Source organism: Hippopotamus amphibius, chromosome 4 (genome assembly GCF_030028045.1).
Source record: "Hippopotamus amphibius kiboko isolate mHipAmp2 chromosome 4, mHipAmp2.hap2, whole genome shotgun sequence".
NCBI lineage: Eukaryota > Metazoa > Chordata > Mammalia > Artiodactyla > Hippopotamidae > Hippopotamus > Hippopotamus amphibius.
Genome location: NC_080189.1, coordinates 121,883,522 through 121,901,273, shown reverse-complemented (window position 1 = coordinate 121,901,273; position 17,752 = coordinate 121,883,522). Strand labels below are relative to the sequence as shown.

Below are 17,752 nucleotides of genomic sequence, written 5' to 3'. Positions count from 1 at the left end.
TTCCTTTGAAGTTGAAAATTGAAAAATATAATAGAAAATGATAGTATTACTGCCAGAAGTCAGTCCGTCAGTCAGTATTCTGTCATTGCTCTATGATCTGGTAGGTGTTACATGCACAGAAGTAATACATATCTGGGTCTGAATCTCTTACTGTGAGAACTTGGGCAAGTTCACTCTGCGTCTCAGTGTCTCATCTGTGAAGTGGACGTTGGGAGAATGAAGTAGGATTTTGTATGGAAAGCCCAAGGGGCAGTGCTTGGCATATGGCGGTTACCTTTCCATGCCCTTTCAGAGTACCTGGTAGGGGTCAGTAGAGGGGCGTCTAAGAGTTCTTGACCGCCTCCATATTTGTATGGAGTTCATCTTTCGCCAAAATTTTCAGCAGTTTGTATGAGGGATCACACAAATGAAATTGAAGGCTTTGGATATCATTTTATGTAACAGTATTTTTTTTTTTTTACCTCCCCCTGCCCCCCAGCTGGCTGACTCCCTGCAGCCCTGGCCCCGCCTGGCAACAGCAGCTGTCCCAAGCTGTTTGGGTGTTTGGTCTTTACAGGACAGGCCTGCCCGGGGCGCTGAACCCCAGGCCGGCTCTCCCCCCGCTGCTCTGACGTTTCTCACCCTGTTCTGCTTCCACGAAGTCCCAGTCAAGGCACATTGGTGGAGATCCCAAACCCAGCCCTGAGACCACCCCTGAGAACCCGTGCCCCAAGTCCTGGGTGACTTCAGTGGCCACGTGGTTGATAGTCCACAATCCGGGTCCCATGTGCCTTCTTTCTGGTCACCACCCTGGTACCAGAAGTGCCCACATTCAGTAGGGCACCCTCCTGTCCCTACAACACTTCTCCCCCCTCCACACCTGAGCCTCTGCCGCCCCCTCCAGAACTGCTTTGGTTCCCATCAGCTTGATGCTGGTGGAAAGACAGGGGCCTGGTCCCCTCTCAGTCGAGGGTCACTGGTTCCTCAGCACTCCTGGGTGATGAGTGGGTGGAACCTGGACCACAGCATTGACCCCCCTGCCCCCCCATTCCCCACGGAATTCAGGATCTAAGTCAGTGCCTCTGCAACTATGCTTTTGAAATATTCCACAACAGAAAGACCCAGGGAGGGAGGTCCATGGTAGCCCAATGTGTAGGATCCAGCCTTTCACTGCTGTGGCCTGGGTTAAATCCCTTGTCAGGGAACTAAGATCCTGCAAGCCCTGCAGGGGTGGAGAAGGGGGCAGAAAGCATGGTCCAGGGAACTTAAAAATGCAGATTCCATGCCCTCACTCTGAATCCTCACTCTGGGGCTGGGGCCAGGAATCTGCATTTGAACAAGCTGGGGTAGTGGGTGGAGGTGGCCCTGCAGGGCAAGTGAGCTGGGCCAGCAGCTGCCATCTCTGTGTCTCTGTCTTGTGGCTTTTCTGTGTCTCTGCCAAGCTCTCCTTCCCAGGGGCCAACCTCTTCCCGTTGTCTACAGAGCCCAGCTGACGGCCTTGGCTGAGAGAGGTCCACCCTCCATGGGTGCATTTGAAACCGCGTAACTCAGATTGGACTTGAACCCATGGTCTTTTACCTGAGACCACACACCTGGTTTCAGGACCTAATGAGGCTCAGGTTCTTGATGTCTCATCAGAGGAAGAATTCAGTGAGAGACAAAGTGATAGGTAAGAAGTTGATTTATTTAGAGAGAAACACACTCCACAGACAGAGCGTGGGCCATCTCAGAAGGCGAGAGTGGCCTGTGACAGTATTTTTGATGCAAAGTACTTCATGGCATTTGGATATTATTATTAAAGACCCCAGCAGTTTAAAAATATCCATTTTACTGGCTCCATCAAAGAAGTTGAGTCCTCTGTGGAACAGGAATAAGAGATGCTGTGTTTCTGCTCATTGCTCGAGATCTTTTCTGTTGAGTATTTGAAGATTTCAGGTTTTTAATAGAAAAGTCTTATTTCAGTAAAACACTCAGATTCTTTAAGTGATCCATCAGCTTCTTTATTAAAATCTCATACTTCACTGTGACATTGCTTTACAACATGGTTTAAAAAGGACTTCCCTGGCCAAATTGATGAGCAGATTGCTGGTGTGTTTAACTTGCATTGAGTTAAAAGTGTGAGTTTAAAAAAATGGGAGTATTGATGGAGGATATTTCACTATTTGGGCTTTTATTATTTAGATAGATAAAGAGTGAATAGCTATTATTCACTCATATAATTATCTATTTATTAGATAGATAATTAAAGAGTGAATATTTATCCTGAAAACTGCTGGGACTTTAAATGTGTCATTCTCATTAATGAAACAAGATAGCATTTTAAAAATACACCTTTGGTGAGGTTAATTAAAATATAATTTAAAGAGTTAATTCATTATTTATAATAACAATTTAAACCTTTAGTAAAACACATTCCTGTACAAAGGACTCTGATTTAGATAGTTCTGGAAACTAAACTAGATTGTAGTTTTTATTGCTTAATCATTAGGATTCTGAAATTCTCATCCTAAGAAGCTTAATTTTAAATGTATTTTTTTCATATATATGGTATACATGATTAAAAGTGAAAAAATAGGTGATGATTTCCAGTGTCATAGCATTACTGTGCAGCCGCACTGTCCACTGTGGAGCCACTCTCCAAAGTGGCCCGTCTGAGGGCAGGCGTGCTGTAAGTGTAAAATCAAAACACACTGGATTGCAAAGACCTAGTGTAAAAAAAAGTAAAATATCGCAGTGCTTTTTGTATTGATTATATAGGGAAAGATAATATTCTGGATATATTGAGTTATATAAAATATATCATTAAAATCAATTTAATCTGTTTCTTTTTTTAACATGGCAACTAAAATATTTAAAATCACGTATGTGGCTCACATTACAATTCTACCGGACAGAGCTGCTCCCGTGGATGATTTTAGAAATAGTTAAAACAACGTAGATAGACTTTGTCTGGGAGATATCACTTTATGAGCAAACCAAAAATAGGCCAAGCATATGGGGGTTATGAAGGAAAATTTTGCACACAGAATTTAAGAAAAAAAGGATGGATGGAGAAAAGCACCTGTAGATGTAACTAGTGTACAACATAATAGAAAATTGATATCTATAAAATTACCTGAACATCGATAAAAACTTTTTAAAACATGCTGCTACATTTTCGAAAATGCAGCTTTTTATTTTTTAAAAAATTTTAAATTGAAGCATAGTTGATTTACAATGTTGTTAGATGATGCAGCTTTTATAAAGTCCAACAAATTTATCATAGTATAAAAATATGTATTTTTAACTGAATATACTACTCAGTGTTGATGGTTACATGTATATTAAGTATCTGAATATACTGGCATTGCAAAGCCTCGTACAATGCATGACATAAAGTAGATGCTCAATAAACATTTCATGAATATGTGATTGAAATAGGAGATGGTGGAGATTTTTGTTGGTGTTACTCATTGATTATCTGAAGAGATTAAAATTAAAATAGCACCTAGCCCATAGAATACACACAAGAAATATTTGTGAAATGAATGAAGTTAGACACACCACACACACATTAAATCATAAAGAAAATAAAGTCCTCAGAGAGAAATTACCATCAATATATATTAAACTAGTTCTTACTGTTCAAAGGGTACCAGTTATCTTAAAACATCACTAAATTTATAGCTGTTTTAAAGATACATTTACTTTATTATGGTCTTATTCTGATAGTATCTTATATTTTGAGTGACACGTAAAGAAACTCCATGGAAACAATTGGAACAAAACTCGGGAATTAGTGCTTCAAAAGTTCCAAACCTGTGAGCATCAATTATGTTGTTTTCTTTGGCTTAACTGATAATGAAATCATGACTTCAAGATAGAAAAACTTAGTGAACTTAGGTATAGTAATTGGATGCTTAAAGTTCAAGTAGTAATATTGATAATGCTCATTTAGTAAAAAGTAGAAAAAAATAGGTGCACTTTAATAATAAAACTGTAATTGTAGCGATGTAGAAGGGTGAAATTTATATCATAAACACATTTAACGTAATTTCCATTTATTTGGGGGGTATATAATACAAATATATTTCCCTTGAATATTTTTCTTCATTACACTGATAAAATTGGGAATAATTTCTTCCCTATGAATTTTCATAAAGTCCAGGTAAGAAGAGTATTTCAATTGGCTAATGGTAAAATGAAGGGGTAAAAATTAAATTCAAGGCAAATGAAGGGAATAGAGTAGGTGTAAGGGAGATGTTTCTACAGTTAATTGACCAGGAACTGTGTTATTTGTAAAGGTTCATGGCTCAAACCCGCTTAGACTTTTGTGTTAGAATAAGTGATTTCCATATATTTGCTTCATGGAGCGTGCCCTGTTGCCCTCATCTCTCCCCATTATATGCTCCAGTGACACTGAACTCTTGGTTCCTCCAACTCTTGTCTCTGGGTCTTTGCAAATGTTCTTTGGATGTCTTCCGTACACCCCATTATTTGCCTAATTCCAGTTTAAATAATCTCTCTGGGGGGATATCTGCTTATTCCTTGGTTTCTGCTAAATCTTCTTGCTATGAGCTCATGTAACTCCTTACTTGCATTTTGGATACATTGTTACACTTTCTCCAGAAAGGGCTGAATTGTCGAGTTTCACATATGTTTACATAAGTTATTGTTCTAATGGCTGTTTTCAATATGCTTTTCGACTCCAAAGCCTTTCCCTTTTTCTTTGACTGTAAGGACTTCCTCATTATTTCCACATTTTAATATATGATTCTTCCCATCTGGAAACATGACAGAAACAGCTTTTCCCCATAAATGACTAGGAAATTATTTACTGTGTTTTCATAAAATTCATAAATCATATGAGCAGGACATGTTATGAATTAATTGGTAGAACATCTATCTCTGAAGGGTTAAAGAATTGCCAGCACTGATCAAGCCGGCTCTCTCTGGCTCTTGATATGGTGTTGACAGTCAAGCGAAGAGCTTCTTCAATAAATCCACTCTCATATTCAAGTTTTTCCAGATGTGAGGAGTAATTAAGTCTTTGCATTTATTGAAGCCTTGTATGCTTTTCAAGAGGGAAGTGGCAGCTGTGATGAATTAACTCTGCTTGAGTGCATGTGTGTGTTATATGTGTGTGTTTTGCGTGTGAATGTACATATATACAAGCACACATGTGGCATTTGCCGATAGTCAAGTGAGATCAGACCTTTAAAAAAAAAACAACAAAACAAAAAGCTAATTGTCATAAACACCAAAAATTTTTTACAGCTATAGTTCACAATTCAGAGAATAGGGCTTTATCCAGTATTACCTTTTCAGTTTTTACTTTTGCTGAATATTAAAGGGAAGAAATGAAATCAAAGGATTTTCTTAAGGAAAGGTGGAATTATGATTCTCATAAAACAGAAAAGGAACACATTTCAAAGATTTTAACTAATTAATTAACGAGGGCACCAGTAAGATGTTACAGTTGGTTCAGAGGTGAATTTGAAGAACCAGAAGTAAATGTGGAATTGAATTTACAGATAGATACAAAAGGATCTCTCAACAAGCCAATAATCAATTGCTTTTCCCCAGGGCACAATTAATTTGCATTTGTATGGCCAAAGTATCATTAGCATTGTTATAGTTTTCAACAATTTATGGTGTAATAAAGTAGTTCAAAGACAGCAAAAGGCGAAATTAGCCAGAAGGTAACACTAGATAAGACATGGTATAATTTTTTTTTTTTTGGCGAGTTTCAAAGTCTTTCACAATTTTTCCTGATGCATCTCACACAAAACTTTAGGAAAAGAATACTTTTCGAAATAGCCAAACTATTTTTTCGTGCTTGACTCTATGGTTCTGATTACAAACCACACAGAGGCCACTCAGACATTGGGCTTCTCTCAGTGGGAGAGGATTGGGGAAGTGATTATGGTTTTAGCTTTGCTGTTATTAACGTGGAACAAATATCTCAAGTAAGTAGCAAATTGAACCAAAGTCTTTCAGTTCACTGGATGCTTATATTAATGTAGACTCTGAATAAGAGGACCTTTTTATTTTCCTCCTGTCAATATACTTAGAAGAATAAGTATTTTAAATTTTGGCATCCCAACCACCTCCAAGCTAAAAATAGTTGGGCCAAAAATTATTTTCTGTTTCTTGTTTTTCTTCTCCAGCACCAGTCTAGATGTGTGGCTTTCGTTTTTTAGTAAGATCTGTATTTGTGAAAATAGAGTATGAATACAAAAAAACACTATTAAATCTTATTTTAATGGCAAAATTGGTAATGGTGACAATTATTCAGATTGCTTTGTATTCTTTTGATTTCTAATTAACAAACAGTAATGAAATAGCCATTAAAAAGGTGAAGATAGGCTTAATGAATGTTAATTGTAAAAATAGATTGGGCTAATAATAAGCAGAACTCTTTTATAAAGAAGACAAATTGCCCTAGAGAGCTTACATTTCTTGTTTTAAGAAACGATTTCTCTCCCTCATCTATTAGTAAAGTTCTCTTTTGGATAGATGCCAATCGATGAAGAAATACATGAGGCAAAAGTAAAATAACCAGGGATTTAACTGAGAAGCAAGAACTTTCTGGGGATAGTCATAAACAAACAAACAAACAAAAAACAAAGCAAGACAACAATAACGGCAAAAAACCCAGGCAATTAAAAATGAGTACATGGAAAGACTGCCAAGGCAGACAAACAAGTGAGATGAACTAATTTCTCTCTAATCTACCATTTAGGGGAAATATTTTTTAATAAGAAATGTTGAATTAATTTTTAAAATGGAAATACTCAGTTTACCCCTGTAAATTTTCCTTCACACAGAACTGAATCTCAGTCTACTTCCACTGCTTATTATGGATTTTTGTTTGCAAGTCACTCATCACCATGTTGGGGAGGAACACATTTTCTCTCACGGTAGAGAAATGAAAGGAGAAAAAAAGTGAAATAAATATGAAACATTTCTCAAAATCCAAGAGATTCTTGTTGTATGCGACGTTAAGAACATGAAGACAGTCAAGCACTGCATGGCTTGTGATGGTGGTATAGACTTGTTTCCTTGGCCAGAGACGGTGTTCCCAGAGACCTGAACTCCCCCTAGGACAGGACAGTTGTCATAGAAATACATTTGGTTACACATAAACATCAAACTATAAAAAGATGGAAGACTTCTGTATTACAAATACACAAGTTAGCTCTTATCTTTGGGCTTTTACGCTGTATAAGACCCTCCTGGCCTTTAAAAACATATTAGTGGTATAGAATTTACCCTTTCAAATGAGAAGATTCTTTCATATCAAGTACTTTCCCTGGAACTGTGTACCCTGGAACTGTGTACCTTTTATTCGATAGTTGAAAACTCTCGTTTTTGTAAGGGGCTTTCCTATTTTTTAGGTGCTTTCTTTTTTGGGGGGGCTGCACTGCATGGCCTTTGGGATCTTAGTTCTCCAACCAGGGATTGAACCTGCACCCCCTGTATTGCAAGGTGGAGTCTTAACCACCAGACCGCTGGGGGAAGTCCCCCAGGTGCTCTCCTTTTATTAACTTCTGGCAATTCAGTTTTTCTCCTTAACAGTGCAGAATTAGAGGCAGAGAGGGATTAAATAATTTGCCCTAGAGGATGTGGGAGAGCCAGAAGCCAGACGTGGAAATAAGGGGTCTAGCTGTAGGTAATGTGATCCCTACCTTGGTCTCATTCTCAATCAGGCCATGGGTAGAGTACGAAAGTAAAAAGCAGACAAAAATGAGATGCTCAGTAAGGAAAAGGGATTAGCAACTATACAGATTTTCCCTTCTGGGCACCCCAAGGTGAAAATATGTATTAAAGTACAACATTGAACATGGTTAAAAGAAAAAAAAAGAGCATAATGGGGGAATTGTGAAACATGATAGCTATCCATGAAGAACAGATTCTTCATATTCCCCAAGTCACATGTTGGTGCTATGGACAAGAGAACTTTGCCATGATAAAGTTCAGGGCTTACAATATTTTAGCAAAAACTTTACGTGAATTTTATATTTTACCTACAGGTGAAAAGAAAAAAGATGTATTCAATCGGAAGTAATAGCATATCTAGCTTGCCAAACACTCCATTAAGGAGTTCCTCACCATTGCATCTTTAACAGCAAACACAGTGCCTGGCATAACCACATTTCTTTGAATGAATGAGTGTAAGGCTCTAGTTAAATTCTGGTCCTGGTGCTCCATTGAGTAACTTTGTGAATAAGACAAATAATTAATTTCTCTTGACCTCAATTTTGTCCTCTGTGAGAGAGAGGGCTTTAATAGGATTGATTTCTTAAGGACCCCTGTAGTTTTAAAATTCTGATTCTAAAATCTCAAATGGAAAATTTGTGGTCACGTTGTATATGGTGTATGTTTTTGCTTTCAAAACTTTCGTGCATAATCTCAACAGATTATTTTCTTCCAGCACAATGGGGAGACAATAAGAATTTATTGTATGATGGGAAATGAGAAAACACCGGCCACTGGAGTCTGATGAAGGTAATTCACCATGGGGAAGAGGTGTCACCATGAGCATCGCAAGTATTGTCACCTCAGACACTAGCCAGGCAGTGCATCTGAGGCAGCTTTGGCAAGATTTCCTCCCTACATTTTTAGAAGTTTGCAAGAAAAGCTTATAGAAAATGCTCTTCCCTATTTCCCAATAAAGATAATGTAATAGAGCTTCTATAGAATATTAGACTAGTCTTTTGGCAGAGGACTTGAAGGAAACAAGCAGAGTCTACACATTCTGCTCCTTCATGGAACAAATATAACGTACAGAGAATTTCCTTGTAGAATTCTCTGCACCAGCATGACATGACTATGATTTTAAAGTTAAGGTTCCCAATTTCTGCACCCTTAGACCATTTCTTCTTGGCATTTTGCTGGTAAGCAGGACATGTGATGCCATTAACTTAGCCTGTTTTTCATGAAAAAGTCATTTCATGAAACAGTCAACAACTCTTAGAGAACACAACGTTTTTTTCAGAATAAAACAATGTTTCCCTAAGTAATACTTCACAGAAGAATGTTAGTTTTCTGGAGTATCGAATATCAATAAAAAATAGGTAGGTAGGTATGTAAGTAGGTAGGTAGTAGATAGGTTAGATTAGATAAGGTGAATGGGCTTTTGTATTTGGGAAATGCTGGGTTAAGCAAACTTTTTTTAAAACTTTTATTTATTTATTTATGGCTGTGTTGGGTCTTTGTTGTTATACACTCGAGCTTTCTCTAGTTGTGGTGAGTGGGGGCTACTCTTCGTTACGATGCATGGGCTTCTCATTGCAGTGGCTTGTCTTCTTATGAAGCACGGGTTCTAGGCCCACAGGGCTTCAGTAGTCGTGGCACGAAGGCTCAGTAGTTGTGGCTCGCGGGCTCTAGAGTGCAGGCTTTAGCAGCTGTGGTGCGCAGGCTTAGTTGCTCTGTGGCGTATGGGATCTTCCTGGACCAGGGATTGAACCTGTGTCCCCTGTATTGGCAGGCGGATTCTTAACCACTGTGCCACCAGGAAAGTCCCAGCAATCTTAAAAGTTTTCTTGGTTGTGGGTCTTCTCAGAGCTTCTAATGTGTCCTTATGCCATGTGAATCTCTAAGTGGCAGGGACAGAGATTAGTATACAAGTTTCCTCAAACATGTTTGTTTAAGAAACCCCTCTTTGCCCTCCAGAGTATTTGTGGAACTTTAGCTTCATAGAACACAATTTGATAAATAATCTGTACATGACGACTGTATAGAATTTTTTTTTTTTTACAACTTTTAGCCAAGGCCAAGGCAAATTAAAAAATTTAAAACTAAATAGGATATCAAGAGAAAATAATATTATACTTGTCTACCTAGAATGATTTTTTTTTCTTTTTAAGAAAAAATTTATATATTTATTTGGCTTTGCCAGGTCAAAGTTGCACCACATGGGATCTTTAGGTGTGGCATGCAGGATCTTAAGTTGTGGGGTGTGAACTATTACTTGTGGTATGTGGGATCTACTTCCCTGCCCAGGGATCAAACCAAGGCCGCCTGCATTGAGAGCGCGGCGTCTTCTGCACTGTGCCACCAGGAAAGTCCCGCTCATGGCTGTTGATATATTTAATTTCTCTCAATCAATTTGATGTGATGCTAAAACTGAAACCACACACCTCAGATTAGGACTTGAACCCAGTTGGCTGGGACTCAAATCCAGCCCAAATCCAAGGTCTTCCAACTGAGATCACACACGTGGTTTCAGGACTTACTAGAATGATATATTTTTTGATGAAAATTATATTTTATATCATTAGTTTCACTATTTACCATAGGGTTTTTTTTTTATTATGTCCCACACTGATGTGTGGCTTTATAAATATTAATTCATCCTAGGATTTAAATAACCAAATTGATAAATGGGGCTGTATAGTCTTAGAATTACCTCGATTGACATTAAAGGATTTATTCTGAGAAATATATTTTTAATTATATAACCGATGACACATACCACATTATAAATATTGTTATAGCTTATTTTTCCAAATGTTTCCAAGCATATATTACCCGTTGAGAAATACACAAATAAGTAGTGAATTTGTAAAGATTGACACAATGGGCAGAATTGAAAGAAGGTAATTATTTTTTGAAACAATGATGTTTCTAGGATTCTTAAATGATACATCAGCCTGTGTTAACTGCACCTTCTCATGTTTAATGATGTTTACAATTAAAATAATACAATAGCAATATAAGATTAACTGTCATTATTAACTCAGAATAGATTCTTTGGAGTGGTTCAAAGGACTTTTCATGATAAATTACTAGCCTTTAATGTAAGGTAATTTTTTTTTTAGACTGGAGAAGTACATACATGCCTCATAAAAAATTTAATTTAGGTTAATGAAATGAGTTCGAATGATCCAGATGGCCCATGCCAAATCCGGGATATGCCTGACATTCCAGGGCAAGCTTTATTTAGATGGGCTGAGGAATCTTTGAGGTAATAGGCTCTGCACTGTGCTATCTTGAGTGTTACAGCTGAGTGGTTCCCCCGGAATCTTTGTCTTTTCCAAACTATTTTATGAATGAATTGAATTCATGAAATATTAATAAATTGTCTTTCTTGGATTTCTTAACCAGTTTAAAGGATGTTGACGTTAAACATTCCCACAACTGAATTTTGCCTGTTAAAGTATTACTTCCGCTTGTGAGGCTGGCCCTGGTCAACCTCAGTGATCCTGTTCCATCCACTCACACCCAGCTGTGATAAGGAGGGTGAAGTGTGAGCTAAATAGGGAGGAGGCCTGGGCAAGGTCACTTCTGCCAGAACACAGAGACGCCAAGATCTCAAGCTGCTGTACTATATAAAAAGTGCTGCACTAGTGAATTTAAAAAAAATACATATATATTATATAAAGAATAAAAATGAGGGTCCCTGTGTTTAAGGATGTAAAAGATGAAACTGAAGAAGAAAAAACAGGGGAAGAAGAAAATGAAGACGATAAGGTGGGTGAGAAGGCACTTGCTGAAGAACGATGTTTGTTCCTTAAAGTTGAAGGTTAGAAAAATGTTTCCTGTCCTTTTTTTTTTTCTGAACAGGTATTCTTCAAGCCTGTTATTGAAGACCTGAGCATGGAACTGGCCAGAAAATGCACCAAACTCTTTAGTGATGTGAGTGGCTTCAGTGATTTTTGTCTGATTTTGCATTGCATGTGTGGCCCTGTTATGTCACAGAATCAGAGAGCTGAGGAGAAAACCCTGAAACCATTTATTTAAAACACAGTGATTTTCCAGATCATGGAACTAAGTCCAGAAATTTTAGGTGATTTTTCCCAAGGTCACCCAAAGAGAAGGGGACAGGTCTCCGTGTTCTTAAGCCAGAATCTTGTCCCTTCTTGAATTTCACTGTCACTCTGGCATGATATCATAGAGCATTGGATTTCAGAACATACTCCATTGAGAACCCAAAGCCTTTTGCAATTTGTATAATGATGTAATTTGTTTTGAGAGGATCTCTATCTAAATGAATGATTTTTAGCATTTTGGGGAGCTTTTATGGAATCTGATGCATTCAGTAGTTTTCCAAACCAGAAACATGCGTATACCTATGTGCTTATAACACTTATGCACAGTTAAGGATTCATGGCTTACTGAACTGCGTGTTGAGAACCCTGAACTAGATGGTGATGTTGATATTAGTGAAAGGAGCATTTTTGTTGTGACTTTTTTCGTTAACTGAGATCAGTTTATGTTATATAGTTCAAGGGAATCCTAGAATTATGGAATTCACCCATATCTATCTATATATTTATCTACCTGTCTGTCTGTAGTAAATATGTAAAGTAGAATGGTAGAAGCACAGGGAAATGTGTTCTTCACTTGGGGTGAGAATTTAGATAATCTTCAGAATAGTTCTAGGAGAGTTGCTGGTGCACAGGAAAGATGTCTCATGAAACACGAGCAGGTATCTGTCTTATTTAGAGAGGTGGGGCAGAGAACTGGTTGTTTCTGGTGTTGTCGATAAGCAGAGTGATCAGAATATTTTACAAGTGTTTGTTTGCAGAGGAAGTCAGTCCTGGGCCATATGGTCATGTGCCGGTCTGTCCTCTGAAGTCAACCTGCCTGAGTCAGTTTAACAGTAACCCCGGGCAGGCTGGCTGGGCTCAGTTTCTCAAGGGTGGCATTTATAATAGTAAGATTAAGAAATCGTAACACATCTGAAGTGTTTAGTAAATTGTTGGGAGCATTGTGTGTACTCAAGAGATGCTAGCTGTTATTAACTGCTGCCTCTGTACCTTAATTTTGTATCTGTCCAATCACATTTTATATATGATTCTGTATTTCCTTCTGGTTTCTCAGAAAGAGCCAAAGGATGGTGGGAATAAGATCCCTTTCTGTATACTTGACATGCAATGTAATTAAATTTTATTTTATTTTACTTATTTTTTTCAAGTTTTTTTTTAAGGAATTTTATTGAGATATAATTGACATACAATAAACTGCATATATTTAAAGTGTATAATTTGATTTTTTTTCTTATTATTAATGTATATATGGCAATCCCAATCTCCCAATTCATCCCACCCCAACCTCACCCCCACCTCACCCCCACCCCCCCATCCCACCCCCTGATTTCACCCCTTAGTATCCGTATGTTTGTTCTCTACATCTGCCTTGCAAACCAGTTGATCTGTAGCATATTTTTAGATTTCGCATATATGCGTTGATATACGGTATTTGTTTTTCTCTTTCTAACTTCACTCTGTATGACAGTCTGTAGGTCCATCCATGTCTCTAAAAATGTCCCAATTTCGTTCCTTGTTATGGCTGAGCAATATTCCATTGTATATGTGTACCACATCTTTTTTATCCCTTCATCTGTTGAGGGACATTTAGGTTGCCTCCATGACCTGGCTATTGTAAATAGTGCTGCAATGAACATGTATCTTTTTGAATTATGGTGTTCTCTGGGTATATGCCCAGTAGTGGGATTGCTGGGTCATATGGTAATTCCATTTTTAGTTTTTTAAGGAACCTCCATACTGTTCTCCGTGGTGGTTGTATCAATTTACATTCCCACCAACAGTGCAAGAGCGTTCTCTTTTCTCCACACCCTCTCCAGCATTTACTGTTTGTAGATTTTCTGATGATGCCCATTCTAACCAGTGTGAGGTGGTGCCTTATTGTAGTTTTGATTTGCATTTCTCTAATCTTTAGTGACGTTGAGCAGCTTTTCATGTGCCTCTTGGCCAACTGTATGTCTTCTTTGGAGAAATGCCTATTTAGGTCTTCTGCCCATTGTTTGATTGGGTTGTTTGTTTTTTTGATATTGAGCTGGATGAACTGTTTATATATTTTGGAGATTAATCCTTTGTCTGTTGATTCGTTTGCAAATATTTTCTCCCATTCTGAGGGTTGTCTTTTCATCTTGCTTATCATTTCCTTTGCAGTGCAAAAGCTTTCAAGTTTCTTTAGGTCCCACTTGTTTATTTTTGTTTTTATTTCCATTACTCTAGGAGGTGGGTCAAAAATGATCTTGCTGTGATTTATGTCAAAGAGTGTCCTTCCTATGTTTTCCTCTAGGATTTTTATAGCGTCTGGCCTTACATGTAGGTCTTTTAAATTTTAAATTGAGCATTTCTTTGTGCCATTGCTTAATAATAGTCATAAGCTACTGTATGTGAAAGTTCTTTGTAAACTGTAATAATAATGAAATGATAATGACAGCAACAATGGTAAGAATAGCAGCAACAGTTAAGATTTATTGAGCACTACGTGCCAGGCATTGTGCAGCTTGTGAGGTAGGGTCTCTGATTTTCCCATCTTAGAGGTGAAGAAAAGAAGGCTCAGAGAGGTTAAGTAACTTGCCTGGGTCACACAGTTAAGCAGTGGGGAGTGGGACTTGAACATGAAGCCCTCTCTCTTAGCCAGTGTGCTGTGTTACCTCTCACTGTAGCTTTCATGCAGTTTCCCCTAGCTTTATTAGTATGTATTACCCAAATATTAGTAATAGTAATGCCGCCATTGAAAACCTTAAGGTCCATAACTCTGGAGATAGTACCTCTTCCAGTGTTGTTATGTTTTATTTAAAGTGTATTTGTGGCTGAGCTAAATTATATTATGTAAACCATTAAACTAGAGTGGCAACTTTAGTTAGTAGGTGAGTTTGTTGGAGTTGTTTTGGATAAAATCATTTCTCAGTGACTTCAGAACCAATCTTGTGATGAGGAGCGATGGCCTTTATTTTGCAAAAGCAGAAGCCATGTTATTCCACTCTCATGTATGTGAAATCAAATACATGGGAGTAATTTCCGTTTATTATAGGTTTATATTGCATGGCAGAATGCCTGTACTACTTGAATATGTAGATCATATTACTATGGCCTAGTTTATATCTGTGTACATGTTTACACTTTGTTTCTAAAGAGAATTCCATACTATTGAGATACTGGTTTAATTTTTGGAATTTTTATATCTATCAATGAACAGTCTGGACAATTACTTTCTTTGTTTCTAAAAAAAATAAAATGAAGAGTTTGTACAATCATTTGAAAGCCAGATTTTAATTTACCCTTTCTGGAAGGGCTTCAGGTATGGGACTAAATCAGATTTCTGGTTTTTTTAGAAGTGTGGTTAAATAGTATTATTAAGTAATAACTTGCTCATTCACTCCCGGTGTCATCAATGTTTTCGTACGGAGCAGACGAACTTAAATTTGACGTTCTTTTCTCTCTTGTATTGTCTGCGTGACTAGCTGGTTGTCTAAAATGTATATTTGAAATTGCGTCAATACGTAGCTAAAAGCAAATATAAAAAAGGATGAATTGAGTTAGGTTGGAGTTCCAGTCGAATCTTTATTACGTCTCGATAGTGCCCATCTGTTCGTGCTCACATTTAATTTAGTCCACCAGTCTTCGCCCTGGTCTCAATCTTAAAGACAAACCTTCAAGGACTTCAGTTTTGTTTTATAATCCTTTATATCCCAAGGGGGAATCCATGTGTTTACCTGAGGCTTTTTGTTTGTTTGAAGGCGGTCTGTTCACAGCCTGTCACCATGTGAATTTGGTGTTTTGTTCGCCTGCTTTGTGGAGTCCTACATCTTGAAGCTTTAAGCAGCAGCCTCACATTTTCTTGATCAAATCACACAGCTAGTGAGCCACTGACCCAGGATTTGGAACAAGGTCTGTCTGACTCGCACGCTGTGGCCACCATGATGTCTTTTCTCTGCTGCTGTGTGCCAGGCACTGCACGTGCAGGACTGTGTTTCATGTGACAGCAAGCTAGTGCCGTGGGTCCTATGAGCCTCAGGTCAGAGGCAGTGAAACCCAGCATGGAGTAGCTTGTCCATGGCCACCTGGCTAGTCAGGGGTGGGGGAAAAGCTTCAGGTTTAGGTCCGGCCTGACTGGTAGCCACTCAGGACTCTGCTCCATTTTTCAGATGAGAAGGGTGGTTTTATGGTTTTCTCTTCACGGACCAGTCTCTCTACATCCCCTTCCTTATCATTCTCGTCATCCCTCTCTGGACCTCTTTTAGCTTCCATGTGTCTTTATCAGGATATAATAACCAGAACTGTGCACAGCATCCAGATGTGGATGGCTGTGATTATGAGCAGGGGAGGACGCTGTTTCCTGCCCGCTTTGTGATGATAGTTTCTTGGACTTGGGGGCTGCAGAAAGCTGTCCGGTCAAACTCAGCAAGGGCATCCTCCTCAGCTCTTTTCAGTCCTCACTTCTGACTTGTAGCTGATGGCGCAGGACGCATCCTCTTTTAATAGTTGGAATGATTTTTCCCTTGCCAGTGAGGATCTAATCCGTAGCTTTCCGCCCTCTCGCACGGCCCTTTGAGAGCTTCCGCAGTTCATCTCTTTGAGTTTACCATTTCTCTTTCCATGAGAGCGTGGGGTCATCAACAGACCCGCAGCTTTCGCTGGATCATGCCCCTGCCAGATAATTTATTAAAATGTTAAATAAGAATGGCCTAGCGGTAAGTCCTGGGAGGCCTGCACTGTTTAGAATTCTCCATAGAAAGAGATGTCTGTTTTTTAGATCAGGTGGCTTCATTTTGGGGATCGGTATGAGGCATTTAAAAATAAAAAAGATTCTTTTTGGTCTCACCTAGTTTCTGCTTCGCACATGCTCTGCCCAGACTGTGGGGTTTCCCTCTGCATAAGTCACTTTCCAATCTTGAAGGACACTGGTCCTCTGAGGCAGGCTTTTTTATTTTTCTGTTAACCATGTAATGCTTTTTATTTCCCCAGATATCCTCTCCCTGTTATTTTGTCCTGTTACTCAGCTATCTAATCAATTCCTTGAATAAATCAAACCTACTGACTACACTGAACAGTCAGAATCATGGATCTGGGAGCCTTTTGTAGGGTGGTCATAAAAAACACTAGGTTAGAAGGGACCCTTTGTATGTTTCTTGTAAATTAGGATAAAGAGTCTCTGCAGAGCAAGTTAGTCCACATCTGCACGAAGCCTCTGACTCAGTGTTTTGATTCGAACCTTTTTAGGCTGTTCATTTGCCTGGCAGCAGAAAGAACATTTTCCAGGCAAGTGAACATTGTTTGTTATGGGTAAACCCTTCCAAAGCTGAAAACATGGAATTCCGTGGTTACCCCTCCAGAGAAAGCTCCAACAGTGTTAGGAAACCTGGGCGAGCAGCCTTGGCTCTGAGCACCCCAGTTAACACACAGGGCTGGAGCCGCAGTTCTGTCTTCCAGGGTTCACTGCATTTAGCCAGCGTGGCTCCATTGGTGAAAAGACTTCTTAGCTCCTTTTGGTGAAGAATGCTCATAAAAGGAAATGTCCTCTAACATTTCTACATCTGTCATCCACTTTTAGCCATTAGCTGATCTCGTAGTAAGTGAAAGAAACTAGGCTAGGCGGAGGAAGCGCACCCAACTAATTTAACTCTAACTGTAGTTGAGACATGGCGGGCTTAATGGGTGAGGTCAAAGCAGAAAGTAAGTATTTAGGGCATCTTATCGATCATTAAGTCACCCGCTTTGGATTGCGTGTTGGTTGTGAGTGCAAATGGCTGCCCGTAGCAGGAAAACCCTAGCACAGAGGCTTAACAGATAGGTGCCTATTTTTTGCACATATGCATCCTGGAGGTAGGGGGTTCGGTGTTGATGCTATGTCAGGCTCCTTCCCTTCCGCGCTGTCATCACTGGTATGATGGCTTGTTGTCTTATGATGGCATCATTGCTGCTGTTTCCCTGTGGTTGGAGAAGACAAAAGGTGGAAGAGCTAGGAGTCAAAGGGCCGTGTCAGCAAGTCTTTCCCTTTATACCAACTACACCAGTAATAACGCTGGGAA

At 38.9% G+C, this 17,752-nt stretch overlaps 1 protein-coding gene across 3 annotated transcripts in view; it reads left to right on the top strand.

Annotated features, from left to right (window-relative positions):
• Positions 1–17,752, top strand: part of NEBL (nebulette) — a 349,181-nt gene that overhangs the window by 226,319 nt on the left and 105,110 nt on the right. The window contains exons 1-2 of one of the 3 annotated variants that reach the window (XM_057731782.1): positions 11,356–11,436; positions 11,530–11,601. The exons of the other annotated variants lie outside the window; for them this stretch is intronic. Coding sequence (XP_057587765.1) covers positions 11,356–11,436; positions 11,530–11,601 — 153 coding nt within the window. Of the gene's footprint in view, positions 1–11,355; positions 11,437–11,529; positions 11,602–17,752 lie in introns of those variants that run through there. 3 annotated transcript variants of the gene reach the window in all.